Raw genomic sequence first — 15,153 nt, 5'->3', positions numbered from 1 at the left:
TCATCTCATTGGCTTTTATTTTGTGATCCTGGCTGTATCTAGAATAATAATTAAAACACAAATACATTACTTTTCCACTCTGCGATACCAAGGTCCAGGCTTTCAAAGGAGTCATCGTATTTCTCTGCAGGCGGGTCAGGGTCCGAGTCCTGGTATTCTTCTAGGTATGGATGTGCCAGACATTCTGTAGCAGATAATCTTTTTTCTGGGTCCAGTTCCAGCATTTTCTCCACCAAATCGATCTCTGGTGAGACAGGAAGGAAATCCGTCAATGACCTGTCTAGATAGTACATGCCAATTCAAATATTCGATTGCAGGTGACTCATGTTGAACTGAAAGATGATTTTTATGCACAGCTTCACAGTGTAACATGTATTACAGTTTTAAGCCACTTTTGCCTCGATTCAGGAAGCTTTATACAAGGATAAGGATCTGTATGTGACTGTAATTTTCAGATCTCATTGAACTCGGCTCAAAATAATCACTTAAAAATGAAATATCCTTATATTGGCGTGCCAGCTTTGTGAATTGAGCGTATTGTATTCAATAGACAAAGTGTACAATAGATGATATTTTGCAATGGATGATACCCTTTATATCCATTTAAAGCGGAGTTCCACTCACTCTGTAAAAAATAAAAGTCAGCAGCTACAAAAACTGTAGCTGCTGACTTTTAAAAAACAGCCACTCACCCGTGCAACGATCCTGCGGTGCCCCCGCCGCAGCCCGTTTCACTGGCTGTCCTGTATTCCAGGCGCCGGCATCTTTGGTGTGGGCACCCAGCTGTGACAGCATGCAGCTTCACAGCCGGGAGCCCACTGCGCATGCGCGAGCAGCGCTACGCTTCCTGAATGGCCCCGTCGTCTTCTGGGACCTGTCGCGTGTCCCACAAGACTACAGGGAGGGAGGGTAGAAGGACAACTTCAGCTTCCGATTGCCTAGGTGATCGCAGCAGAAGTGGGAGCGGGTACCCGTCAATTTCTCAATTTCGGGTACCAGCTCCCTCCCCCCCCCCCCGCTCCCCAAAGGTGCCAGTCCTTAATGGGGAGCGGGGGAGCAATCTTTAAAGTGGAACTTCCCCTTTTGGGTGGAACTCCGCTTTAAGCTGGGATTTCCAGTTTTCCATGATCAGATTATAACACCTAATAGTGTGCAGGAGCAAAGCAGGGGAAACTCCAATTCCAACAGTACAGTTATTTCAGTACAGGTTCACTTTAACAATCACTTTTCTTGTTCTAGAGTCCTTTTCTTCTTTCGCTAAGAGATTTACTTTTGGCCTAAAAAAAACTTCCCCTGGGATTCAATCTTCATTTTTGTTTTTTAAACCATATATAGATTTCACCAACTTTAAATTTGTCAGGTTTGCTTTTAAAGACTTTCGGAAAAACCGAACCTTAACTAACTACTCTTCACCCACTATGTAAACTTATTTGAATTTGATGGCTGTCGCTTGCCTGAATCTTTACAGCCTTTGGCCAAAGTCTTTTTCTGGCCTGCATGGGCAATCTCTATAGACCTCTTTTTGGTCATCTCACAAGATGGGGTTCAACTGCCCAGGTGGAAAGAAGATTTGAGTCAAAGGCTCTGCAGACTCATTTTGGACACAGATGTCACATTTAGGTAAGTAGGCATTTGAGAAAGGGAGGGGGGGGGGTTATATTGCTGTCTGTCCCTAAGGGGTAAATGTATGCTCTCTATTTGTCCTGGTGACCATTATCCTGGAATTTTACATCAAATATTTACAGCTGTCACTGTAAAAAAAAGGTGAGAAGAAATCTTCCTACAGGGACACCTTTTCTGATGACAGTTGTCCAAGAGGGATTTTTCCTCTTACTTCTTATTAGGCCTGAAGAACAGGAAATGAAGGGAAACCTCCAAGACAGGATAAATACAGAAAAAAATTAACTTTCAGAGAATTTAATAGTTCAATAACACAGGTCTGCAAAAAAAATTTTTTCAAGAGCTGTTTTGGTTATTCCACGTAATCTTTATGTTTTTTGGTGCGCTGAATCCGAAAATCACCTCCATTTTGTCATAGGACATCACGTTTCCTGACAATTTAGGTAACTATGTTAAATAAGGCAATACCTCAAAATAAATGGAAATAAACTTATAAAATTAAAGTTTTATTACAATTTTTTCATGAAAATCCTTTTTTTAACTGAAATGAGCTCACCTACACACACTATACTCGATTCTTCTTCCCTGTGAGGCTCCTCTTGGTGCATTTACGCTTGTGAGTAGCATCTGGAATGTCTCTCTGAAGCATCCAACAGTAGTCTGCCATCATTGTAATGCTCCATTTTCCCTGGTATCTCCTTTCCATCTCTTTAATGTCTTGATGGAATCGTTCACCTTGTTCCTCACTCACAGCTCCCAAATTTTCAGGAAAGTAGTCAAGGTGGGACTGGAGGAAATGCACTTTCAAACTCATCAGGCAACCTAAAGCTTGAAATGCTTTCAGCATTTGTCCGATGATCTTTTTGTAGTGAGGATCTTTGTTATTGCCTAAAAATTTCTGTACGACTTCTTTAAATGCAATCCACCCTTCTTTTTGAGGATCCGTCATGGTATTGACAAACTCTTCATCAACTATAAGCCTTCTAATGTCTGGTCTGACAAACACACCTTCCTTCAATTTTGCCTCCGACAGGCCTGGAAACTTGGTGACCAAGTATTTAAAGCATTCTCCATCTCTTGGAAGTGATTTTACGAATTGCTTCATCAATCCCAATTTTATGTGGAGAGGTTGTAGAAGAACTTTATGGGAAGGTACCAAAGTTTCTTGAAGGACATTTTTTTCACCGACTGTTAGCACCCTCGGCTGCCAACTCTTCTTGGTCCAGTGATTTTGTCGGTCTCGACTGTCCCATAGACACAGAAAACAAGGGTATTTGGTATCCCACCCACTGGATTCTTCAGGAAAGATTAACCCCTTCTACCATTAGAAGCACAGACTCAGGGCTGAGGCTTACACATACAGCATGCTGCTGAGTATCCCAGTAGTCAGACATGTCACTCAGAGCAGCATTTGTATTCACCCCCTTTGCAGGGGGGGAGGCGCAGAGATTGTTTACCTGCAAATAACAACAAAGGGCCAGAAGAGAACTGGGGAAATGAGGAAATAGAATTTTTTTTCCCTAAAACTTGCTTCGCTTATGTATATATTGCTGACCATCAGATTTACAGTGCTATATTTTTTTTTACATAACTCGGACAACCCCTTTAAGGTTTTTTTGGCATTTTATATCTTAAATGCACTTATGTGAATTAATTAATAGTAATTTGGTTAAAAACCCATAATATAAAAAAATACCAAAAATTTTAAAAATTTGAAGACAATTTTGCATTTTGTGGCAAATCATGACGTCTAGGAGTTTTTTCAATATTTTATTTGTTTTCAGCACACCAAAAGACATGGAAATTAGATGAAAATAATCAAACAGCTTTTTAGTCGCAGACCTGTGTAATCAATCCATAATAAAAAAAAAAAAAATTGGGCTATACATACACCTTAAATGAGCACACATTGCTAAAGCAATAAATTGTTGGATTAATGCTGGATATGAACATTTCTGACAAGGTCCAGGTAGATCTGTGACAATATAAAAGAAAAGAGGAAGGAGCTATGCAAATACCAAAATATTACAGTAAGGCGAATTTGGAAAGCGTCAAGGCACAGGGCACACCTAATTCACAGATGTCCTACTCATTCCTGTTATTATGGGTGAATAATAGGTTGGGTAGTTTTCTTACCTAGTGCGCTCATTGTTGGGAAAAGCTCTTTAAAATTCTTCTTTTGCTTCTGTGGTAGCATTTTTAAATAGTCTTGAGCCTGTAAAGAGAAATTAATAGTTGCAGATGACAGTCAAATGGGCAAGTACTAAAAGATGTTTGGAAAAAAAAAATATATAAAAACCGATAGTCTAGAAAAAAAAATCAATGCTAAAAGAAACCTCTCCTGGAAAAACTGGAAGATTAAAATACTGATACCTCCTAATAAAAATGTAACTTTCCTGGCAGTCATACTGTAACTTTTATTTGTAAGAACATCCCAACCCACTGAGACAGACCTCCACCACTCTCCCCTGCCACTCCGTTGTTCCATCAGAACAGGACAAATACCTGATTCTTTTGGGTATGGGGGGAGCGTGTGATCTCCCACCAGGATGCAGCACTTGCACCTCCAGCAGCCAATCACCAGGTCCAAACACTTCCAATTTAAGACTAGATGCAAAATTTTGGCCACAGAGGAGCAGCCTACATACCTATCCAGTGTTGATCTGCAGAACCTGTAGGTACTTACATGTTTGCTTTCCATCTTGTTGATTAATGATGGTTGGGGACTTCCTATTACTTCAATAATTTTGTTCAGTTCGTCAAAATCTGTTATGCATGTTAAGTACATATTATGCCATAGCACATACATAGAAAATCATCTTTCCCTGCATATTATAAGAAAACTAACATGGATTTTGGTCATGATTTGACACTGTTGTGTCCTATAGTGGTATAGGGGTTGGACCCAGGAGATCGTTGCTCCTGGAAGAGACAGTTTGAGAAGAGACTTTGGTGGAGAATTTCTCTTCAAGGGGAAGATTTTTGGTGGCACAGGCACCAGGAGAGGCAAATTTTTACTTTGGTAGCACTTTTTTAGGCAAGTTTGTTTAACCCCCCTGGCGGTATTCCTGAGTGTAGCTCGGGGTTAACTTTCAGTACCAGAAGCGGTAACACCGAGCTACACTCGGGATTACACTGCAGCGTTGCTCTGAGATCCCTCGAGCACCAACCTTGTCCTGCGGTCCCGCGATGTCCCCCTGCAGCATCCCCGGCCATGTCCTCCAGCTGATACTGGCATCTGTGTTCCGTTCCCTGTGAGCGTCGGGACGGAACCGGCGGGAATTTAAAAAAATTTAAAATGTGACATTCACTCAATACACTAAAATCTGATAGTATTACTGTATCAAACCATTTCACATACATTTTGTCCCGAGTGCTTTGTCCGGCGCCCTGCCTGCATTTTTACTGTTCTTTCTGCCTGGAAACTAAGAAACGTCCATGGCGTCCAAAAAGAGTCCCTTTAGGTCAAAAGCGGTTTTAGACCGGATAGAGAACAGCGATAGTAAATTAGAACCACTTGCAGAATTGAGTGATAATGATTCGTGGGGGAAATTCGTCATCAGACACTGAAAACGATTCTGCGACTTTGCTCAGTGATGTGCGAACTTGTTGCTCTATTTCAAATTTCAGTGTTTTTGGTTTGATTATATTATTGAATTAAATGTATAATTATTATTATTTATGATTAATTATATTAGAATTTATGATTTCGTGTTTAAAATTTTATCATACCCGGGATGTTTACTAGACTCTTGTTCGGACAGATTTCAGTGAGTTATTCCTAAGAATTACAGGCCTACAATAAAAAAACGACATATTTCCATTGAAAACAATGTACCGCTTTGAGCACAGAAATACTGACATAATCAGACCGCTAGGGAGGTTAAAGAGATGCTGGTAACTTTTCCATGCAGCTCCCATTCTCATAACCTGACACAGCAAGAATTGAATTTGCCAAGTAAGTAGGGGCAGGATAGCAGTGTCTCTGGAAAGTGCATCCATGACTCCCATATTCTCACTTTACTTGGTACCTGGCATACCTCACCTTAGTATGGAGAGCATCTGACCTGCTTCCCTTGTGATGGAGCTCGGGCTTAGCAGCCAACCATTGGGCCAAAGCACTGTCACATGACCAGTGAGAGTGAAATCACCATTCCCTGGGTTGCAGACACAGCCAATTCCAGCACCAACTGCAGGGGAGTAGCACGAAGCTGTGAGGTAAGGTGGGTATGAGGATGTTGGGAATGTCCTTTTCAGAGACACTGCCACTTTGCCCAAGATACTTGGAAAATTAAATTCTTGCTGTGCCAGGGTAGGAAAATGGGAGCATTGTCAGGAAGGGCATACCAGTATACGGAATGGTACATCAGAAGGACGTCTGTGCAGGCCAACACATAGACGCAAATATGCGACTACGCAAGCACAAGAATATGTGTATGGGCCTGCCACTGACTCTGGCACCAAGTGAGCTATGTAAACTGCTGCACATGACCAGTCTTGTCTACATCTTTCAGCCATAACTTGCTATCTGCTACTCTGTATTTTAATATTGGTTATTGATCCAGCCTGCCTTGACTGCTTCTAATATCCGCCTGTACCGATCCTGGCTTGCAATTGGACCATGCTTCTGCCTGCTCTTTCCCCATTCTACGTGAATACACTCAATCTGATTGCCAATTACCAACCTGGCTTTCCTGACTCTTTTGATCATCTGCCTGCTGACTAGTCAGTCTCCACCAGGGGCGGACTGACAACTCATGGGGCCCCCAGGTAATAGGGGATCATGGGGCCCCTGTGTCCTTGCCCAAACTCAAAAAACCCTATGAAAACGGTAACCAAGCCCATCTCATGGGGCCCCCTACTGACCCCGGGCCCTCGGGCAGTGCCCAAGTTTCCAAATGGTCAGTCCACTCCTGGTCTCCACTGATCATCTACCCTTTACCCAGCCAGTCTCTACTGACCACCTGTCTGTTGACCAGCCAGTCTTCGCTGATCATCTTCCTGCTGCCAGCTAGTCACTGCTGATCCTCACCCACTGCCCAGCCAGTCTTCTTTGATCTTCTGCCTCCTACCCAGACTGACTTTGCTGGTGTTCAACCTAACAACCCATACCAACTGCTGGTAATAACTATAAGACACTCATGCCCTTGCACCACCTGTCACTTTACCAGGAGCCCTGACCAGGAGGTGTAGGAGTGGCCTGTATGGAAATATGTCTTATTAACTGGCATCCATTTTGTATAATGCCTCCATTTCTAGACGTGAGAACAGTTAGTTTTGGTTTTGTGAATTCTATGACTTCTTTCTTGTTTTCTTAGACTAGTTTAATTTCTGTAAACGGAACTACCTTATATGGTATCCCTCAACTATTTGTAGTTTCTTCACATAACTATATTGATAAGAATGGAATGTTTCATTGGTCATCCTGAGATTAAGCAATGCCTACTGACTTCTGTATAATTGTTCTTGTCATGAATTAAACTTTCAAAGATTTAGCTTGCACACTTCGGTATCTGGAGCTTTATTTCTCCCAGGCCTGAGGGTGAAAATAACGAGGGCAGGGGCTACAGACATAGGTTGAATCCTTGCAAGGCCGTCCTCATCACTTCAGGTTCCACTACCAGGTACGTGACAGCTATCTCCAAAACTGTCCTTTAGTTATATATATATAAAATTGTCACAAAGGATACAGTCTCCTCCAGGAAACAGAACACGGCCAGTGATCATTTCAGCCAATATGCATCCAACAGACCAAATGTCCACTGTAAAGAGAGCAAGAATTGGGTTAGCACGCCCAAGGAGACTGAGGTGGTGAGGACCCCCCACCTCACCACCTCAGTCTCCGCCCGAATCACACACCTACTGAGCGACATATCTGACTGGATGTTGCTCCACTTCCTGAAACTGAACCTCTCCAAAACCAAGTTTCTTGTCCTCCGCCCAGCCCGGACACCACCCCCCATTGACTTCTCCATCACATCCAATAACGCCACCATCAAACCTGCCCCGCAGGCCAGAGTACTTGGTGTCATTTTGGACTCCAACCTATCCTTCCAGCCCCAAGTCCAATCTTTAACAAACTCGTGCAGACTCCACCTCCGCAACATCGCCAAAATACGCACGTTCCTAACCCCAGAAACCACTAAACAGCTCATCCACTCCCTCATCATATCACGACTTGACTACTGCAACTCCCTCCTCACTGGCCTGCCTCGCCGCTGGCTATCCCCGCTTCAGTCGATCCTGAATACGGCTGCCAGACTCATTCACCTTTCCAACCGCTCCATCTCCGCCACCCCCCTCTGCCAATCCCTCCACTGGCTTCCGATTGCACAACGGATCAAATTCAAAATCCTAACACTGACGTACAAAGCCGTCCACCATACTGCCCCGAACTACATCACTGACCTAATATCCAAGTACCACCCAGCACGCACTCTCCGCTCCTCACAAGACCTCCTTCTCTCTAGTTCCCTGGTCTCCTCCTCCCATGCCCGCCTCCAGGACTTCTCCAGGGTGTCACCCATCCTCTGGAACTCCCTGCCCCAACCCATTAGATTATCACCTACTCTCCACTCCTTTAGGCGCACCCTGAAAACCCATCTCTTCAGGGAAGCCTACCCCACCCCCTGCTAACTTGCTGACCTCCTCCACTCTTCCTACCACTCCATTTCCCACAGCTATCTCCTCCTGTGCCACCATCCCCTCCCTCCTAGACTGTAAGCTCGAAAGAGCAGGGCCCTCAATCCCCTCATGTTTTGCATTGTATTGGTATTGTTCTGTCACATGTTCTGTCCCCCTTTGTAATGTACAGCGCTGAGCGATCTATTGGCGCTTTATAAATACTGTATAATAATAATAATAATAATAAAGGGCCTTGTACAGAAAGTGGTTGCCCATAGTCATCATTAAGCTCCATTCTTTTATCTAGTCTACTGGTGTAACACTGTTTTGAAGCTGCCTGCATATGATGTTTCCTTTAGAGTCACTATACGGTTTTTGAACTTTCTGCTCATATGTACATGGGTTTCCTTGAGGTGCACCGTTTTATACCAACACCCCATAAAAATACTTGCAGGTCAATCAGCTTACACCCAGATTGAAACTAGAGCACATGTGCAGTAGAGACAATAGATTTTAAGCTCATTTGTTGGTAAGAACAGGTGTAAATGAATCATTGCCATCTTTAATGTGATCCTATGCCTTGCCCATACTGAGATTTCTCATACTTTGCCAAGTTGCATTTTTACCTCCATTTTCAATGCATGACATTTATAAAAATCCGAATGGAGTCCCATTCACCTGTTTGGTTGTAGTGCATCCAATTTAAAATAATTTCTGGCGCTCTGTACCAGCGTGTCACCACATATCCCGTCATTTCACTTTCCGTTTGGCGAGCCAGACCGAAATCTAAAATCTAAAGGCAGAAATTAATCTCATTGCTATTCAAAAAAGCTTCATTAGGCATAATTAGATTGTAATTATTCTGGTCTACAAGCATACCCCTAGGCTGCTGCTGGGATTTCCATATAATATACAATTCAATGCAAGGAAATAAATACATTAGAATAATGTGGCTAATGAACCAATGTCTCCATGTCTCATATTTTTTTTAATGGACTGTTCTGATTTATTCTATTACTCACCACATAGAGCAGCAATAATGTGCAGTTCACTAGTCCTAAATGTTATAGATAAATCAGTGATAGGTGATTGCTGATTGGGCATTATGGCTCACTCAATTTTGCACATTTCCCTATGCTTTGCTGAATAGGCGCTGTAAAACTCTGACAGTGTGGGGGTTATTTACTAAGGCTGGAGCATGCAAAATCTGGTGCAACTCTGCACAGAAACCAGTGAGCTTCCATGTTTTATTGCCAAAGCTAAACTGAACAAGCTGATTGGCTACCATGCCCAACTTCACCAGATTCTGATTGCTCCCATTTTAGTCAATCTACCCCAGTGTCTTTGATGGCTTTATATAACAACCAATTCTCTGATGATTTTTGACCACATTTAAATTGTAAGCTCCCTCTTAGATTGTAAGCTCTAACGAGCAGGGCCCTCTGAACCCTCCTGTATTAATTTGTATTGTAATTGTACTTTCTGCCCTTATGTTGTAAAGCGCTGTGTAAACTGTTGGCGCTATATAAGTCCTGTATAATAATTAAAATGATGCTATGAGAGACTAGATTTTCTTTTGTGTGAACCTGTGCTTGCAATAAATTCATTTGAATGCCCCTCTCCTAGCCAGCCAATACTTAACTTTTCATTGTTGCTCTATTTAGCTGCTGGGAGGGAGGAAAGGAAGTCCAGTGTAAGCTCTAAGTCACTTAAAGCTTACACTGGAACGTCTTCCACTTCCACGTGACAGTACTAGACCAATCACAAATCACCAGTACTGTCATGCGAGACAAAGGACAGGTATAGATAATGTACCCGAGTAATAAAACTTCATTTTTTGCAATACCTACATACATTATATTGCCAAACCTATTGGTCAGCCTGCCTTTACACACACATGAACTTTAATGGCATCCCAGTCTTACTCAATAGGTTCAATATTGAGTTGGCCCCGCCCTTTGCAGCGTTAACAGCTTCAACTCTTCTGGGAAGGCCGTCCACAAGGTTTTGGAGGGTGTCTATGGGAAGGTTGGACCATTCTTCCAGAAGCACATTTGTGAGGTCAGGCACTGATGTCGGGGGAGAAGGACAATGTTGGAACAGGAAGGGACCATCCCCAAACTCTTCTCACAAAGTTGGGAGCATGAAATTGTCCAACATGTCTTGGTATGCTGACTCCTTAAGAGTTCCCTTCACTGGAACTAAGAGGCCAAGCCCAACCCCTGAAAAACAACCTCAGATCATAATCCCCCCTCCACCAAACTTTACACTTGGCACAATGCAGTCAGGCAAGTACCGTTCTCCTGGCAACTGCCAAACCCAGACATGTCCTTTGGATTGTCATACAGAGAAGCGCGATTGGTCACTCCAGAGAACACGTCTCCACTGATCTAGAGTCCAGTGGCGGCATGCTTTACACCAGTGCATCTGATGCTTTGCATTGCACTTGGTGATGTAAGGCTTGGATGCAGCTGCTTGGCCATGGAAACCCATTCCATGAAGCTCTCTACGCACTGTTATTGTGCTAATCTGAAGGCCACATGAAGTTTGGAGGTCTTTAGCTATTGACTCTGCAAACAGTTGGCGACTTCTGTGCACTGTGCGCATCAGCATGTGCTGACCCCGCTCTGTCATTTACATGGCCTACCACTTGGTGGCTGAGTTGCTGTTGTTCCCAGTTGCTTCCACTTTGTTATAATCCCACTAACAGTTGACCGTGGAATATTTAGTAGCCAGGAAATGTCACGGATGGACTTATTGCACAGGTGGCAACCTATCACGGGAGCACGCTTGGACTCACTGAGCTCTTGAGAGCGACCCATTCTTTCACAAATGTTTGTAGAAGCAGTCTGCATGCCTAGGTGATGATTTTATACACCTGTGGCCATGGAGGTGATTGGAACACCAGAATCCAATGCTCTGGAGGGGTATCCCAATACTTTTGGCAATAAAGTGTATGTTAGCTGGGTCCTAAGGCTCAAGTGCATTCCCAGCAAGAAGAGCGTAGAGTACGAAAAGGAAAAGAAGAGAATCGACTATCGGTCCCAAAGGAAAGAAAAGAAATGAGAAGGAAAGAAATGAGAAGAGAAGAAAAAAATAGGGGGTGGGGGATGGGGGGGGGGGGGTTTGCATCGGGGACCTTCTCAAGCGACAGAAATTGCTAATTGCTCAAGGAACCCCTAGAGACCTCTGGAGGAACCTTGGTTGAGAAACCCTGCTCTAACGCATCAATATCTGGTTCGATGAATGGAGTAGCAATTCTCAACGAATTCTCAAGGTGCTAATCAGATATTTTGGTTTTAATTTTGCCCTTCGTGTGCTTCATCCTTGAAAATAATTGCTAATAAATATAGGTGTGCTGCCAAAACCTGATGACATGAATAAGGCGTGATTGTGAAGAGTGGGAGATATTTCTTTGGGAAGATAAAACTTAGAAAAGTCCAGTAAAGAAACTGTCAAATGTTTCTTCAGCTGTATGTGTTCGCTAAGTATAAACGCATTTTTCTGAAAATTTTTTTTTTAAAAATCAACATTTTTTAGGTAAGTTTATGATATCATGTTGGCCCAAATTCATAGCCGTCCTGGGCGGCAGCTTGGACATCCCTGGTGTAATGGATCAAATGGATTCTCTCTAGTTGGTCCTCTATAGTGGGGCCTGTTTAGGTTTCTGGATTTTGTGCCTACCCTGTTCTGGGGAAATGGCAGTCTCCTATCTAAATGTAGGCATCCCTGCAGCCGCCATTGGAGCAATCACTGCAGAGGTCACCTGCATTCCACCATTTGTAGGAAGTAGAGTTCTTGTTTAGAACAGGAGTGGACTGACCATTTAGAAATTCGGGCACTGCCAGAGGGCCTGGGGTCAGTAGGGGGCCCCATGAGATGGCCCTGGTACCTTTTTCATAGGCTTTTTTGAGTTTGGGCAAGGACACAGGGGCCCCACGATCCCCTATTGCCCGGAGGCACCATGAGTTGTCAGTCTGTCCCTGGTTCAGAACCATGTTGGGATCCTGTCTCTTTTCAATGGTGGAGAGTCCAGGAAATTATGGGGTGAGATTACTTGCGATATCACTGCCATAATAAGTAGGTAAAACATCAGTTTATAAACCGGTAAACCCTTTTTTAAAGTGTAAAATAAACAGAACAAAAACTATTTTATTTATCCTTTAACCCTGGTTCACACTGAGGTGCGGGAAACGCAGCAAATCGTGTGCGTTTTCCTCACCGCATCACAGTTGCAGTGTGTTCTGAAATCTGCTGCAGGTGTCAATTAAAAGTTACCAACACCCCAAAACCAGATGACAAATGCAGTGTGTTTGGCAGAACCAAATAACATGGGCAGCACAGTGGCTAAATGGTTAGCACTTCCGCCTGGCAGTGCTTGGGTTGTTGGTTCGAATCCCAGCCACAGCACCTCCTGCCTGGAGTTTGCATGTTCTCCCTGTGCCTGCGTGGGTTTCCTCTGGGTTCTCTGGTTTCCTCCTACACTCCAAAGACATGCTGGTAGGTTAATTGGATCCTGTCTAAATTGGCCCTAATATATGAATGTAAGTTAGGGACCTTAGATTGTACACCCCTTGAGGGTTAGGGACTGATGTGAATGTACAATATATATGTAAAGCGCTGCGTAAATTGACGGCGCTATATAAGTACCTGAAATAAATAAATAAATAAACACCCATGTGATCTGATTCCAGTGTAGCCTAAAAAAGTGCCTGCACCGTTTTGATTCAGATGCAGTGCGATTTGAGTCATCAAAAATGAATGGGCCCAGATCACAGCACACAGAAACAAATGGGATTTGCACAGGAATGCAGTGTGATTCCCATGCAATTCACATGCGGCTTCCAGTGTGAACCTAGACTCAAATGGGAGCAAAGCATTGCCAATCCCAAATCTGATCAGAACTACAACGTACAATGTGCGGATGCTGAAGTCGTTTGGTCGCTCACCTTAATCTCATAGTTTTCATTTACTCCCAGATTGCTCGGTTTTAAGTCCTACAATACAGAAAAATAGGCATATGATTAAATATTTTTAAAGAAGACACATAAAAATGTACTAATCAATCAATATGGTATGACATTGTTTCAAGAATGAAAAATATGTTTTTCATAAATTTTAATTTGAAGCCCAACTCTACAGTGCACCCCCCACTGCAAGGGTTAAGCACTCAAGTCTAGGGTGTGGCAGAAGAGGCTGTATTACTTACTGCAGGCGATAAAACCATGGCTCAACTTCAGTTTTTACCACCCCCAGCCTGCTCCATGTAAACAAAGTCTAAGACTCCATGTACGCTGCAGCTGATAAACTGACGTTTAGGAGCTTTTCTGCGTTTTTTTCAGCAGCCCCTGAACTCTCCCTAATGTTTTCCTATGTGTCCATGTACACATCGTCGTTTACAGGCAGTTGAGTTTACAGTCGTTTTTTTTAACTCACCAAACTTGCGTTCAGGAGTAGATTTTCTCAGTGTTTCAAACACTTGTAAATGCGGCTAACCGCATTTATAAGCATTTGCGTTTGAAAAAATGTTTAACTCTTCCAGATGCTGTCCAGAGCCTTTTTTCATCATGAGAAATGCATGCACAGCGTTTTCCCAGTACTCAAATGGACCCGGTACATCATACTTTGATGTTTCGCATGAAAGAAAATATGTTAGACACTGCTGCAATAATTTCTGCACAGAAATGAGCTGGAATACATCCAACACCACAAAAAAAAAAAAAGACAGCTTATCTCAACACATACTGCTCTCTCTGCTTCTACTCTCTCTATTTCTCTCAAAATGTCTGAAATAGTTAATTTTTTACTGTTTTTCAGTGCATTCTGAGCATTTAGGAAGGTCTCCTGAGGTTATCCTTAAAAAACGTTTCTAACCGCAAACGCTCATAAACGCGGTATGCAAATGCAGCTAAACAGACGTTTTTTTAACCTACGTTTTCCAGCAGTCAGTTTCCATCGTTCAGAAGTGTCCCGCGTACATGGAGCCTAAGGATGCTGTTGCATTGTTTTAGCTATTAAAAAAGTGTTTGATGGTGGAGGTAGCCATTCAGAAAGCAAAAATGCCTGAAGTTATTTATGGATAGTTATCATAGTCTATAGTTTTATAAAACCTTTTTATTCCAGAGGTTATTGGAAAAGCTGATACAGTGGCAGCTCATTGGAGGTGACCTCTGAAAACTTGAGCAAAAGACAACAGGAGCAAAAGTGGAGCTTTTCCAATTGTAGCCGTTCAGATTCCCAACTTTGATGCTTTACTGGCTGCTATGGGCAACAGTTGGTCAAGGGTTGTCTACTTTTCCATACTGAATACATGTTGTGAAGACAGTACTAGGAAGTTAGTTTGTGGGACAGTTAGATTGTAATTTATAATAAACTTACCCTGTGCACGACACCCGTAGAATGAATATACTGGAAAAAAAAATATACATATATAATTAAGATGTCATCCATAAATTGAGTCAGATGGCACTCTGCATTTGAAGTCACCTCATTTCCAGTATGGTCTGTTTATAAAACATTTGTTGCATGAATGTCAGAAAGCTGAACAAAATGTCACTGTATGTACTCTAATAGATTCATTTCTGTATCATCAGCCCCTTCTAGTGGCCAAAATGAAGTATGGTTTTCTGAAAAACCTCATTGAGAAACTATACTGCATTTTGTCCACTAGATGTCGCTGATGATACAGGCATGTGCAGCTCAGTGTACATTCTACAGAAAACTCCAAACAGGCAGCTCATTTGATGTTATTGCAAATTTGTTTTTGTTACCATTTCAAGTCCGGACACTTTCACCCCCTTCCTGCCCAGGCCAATTTTCAGCTTTCAGCGCTGTCACACCTTGAATGACAATTGCGCGGTCATGCAACACTGTGCCCATAGGCGTTTTTTAGCATTTTTTTTGAGACAG

General features: G+C 42.8%; 1 protein-coding gene across 1 annotated transcript in view; it reads right to left on the bottom strand.

Annotated features, from left to right (window-relative positions):
* Window positions 1-15,153, bottom strand: part of LOC149444216 (mitogen-activated protein kinase 12-like) — a 56,831-nt gene that overhangs the window by 3,040 nt on the left and 38,638 nt on the right. Inside the window, exons 5-11 of the mRNA XM_089654791.1 lie at window positions 14,623-14,652; window positions 13,194-13,241; window positions 8,923-9,037; window positions 7,311-7,382; window positions 4,307-4,386; window positions 3,757-3,835; window positions 71-244 (exon numbers count right to left, since the gene is read on the bottom strand). Coding sequence (XP_089510917.1) covers window positions 71-244; window positions 3,757-3,835; window positions 4,307-4,386; window positions 7,311-7,382; window positions 8,923-9,037; window positions 13,194-13,241; window positions 14,623-14,652 — 598 coding nt within the window. The remainder of the gene's footprint in view (window positions 1-70; window positions 245-3,756; window positions 3,836-4,306; window positions 4,387-7,310; window positions 7,383-8,922; window positions 9,038-13,193; window positions 13,242-14,622; window positions 14,653-15,153) is intronic.

The sequence above is a fragment of the Staurois parvus genome, unplaced genomic scaffold (assembly GCF_062004578.1).
Source record: "Staurois parvus isolate SC_StPar_1 unplaced genomic scaffold, SC_StPar_1.0 ptg000799l, whole genome shotgun sequence".
NCBI lineage: Eukaryota > Metazoa > Chordata > Amphibia > Anura > Ranidae > Staurois > Staurois parvus.
Note: the sequence above shows the minus strand (reverse complement) of the source record. Positions and strands in the feature narration are given on the sequence as shown.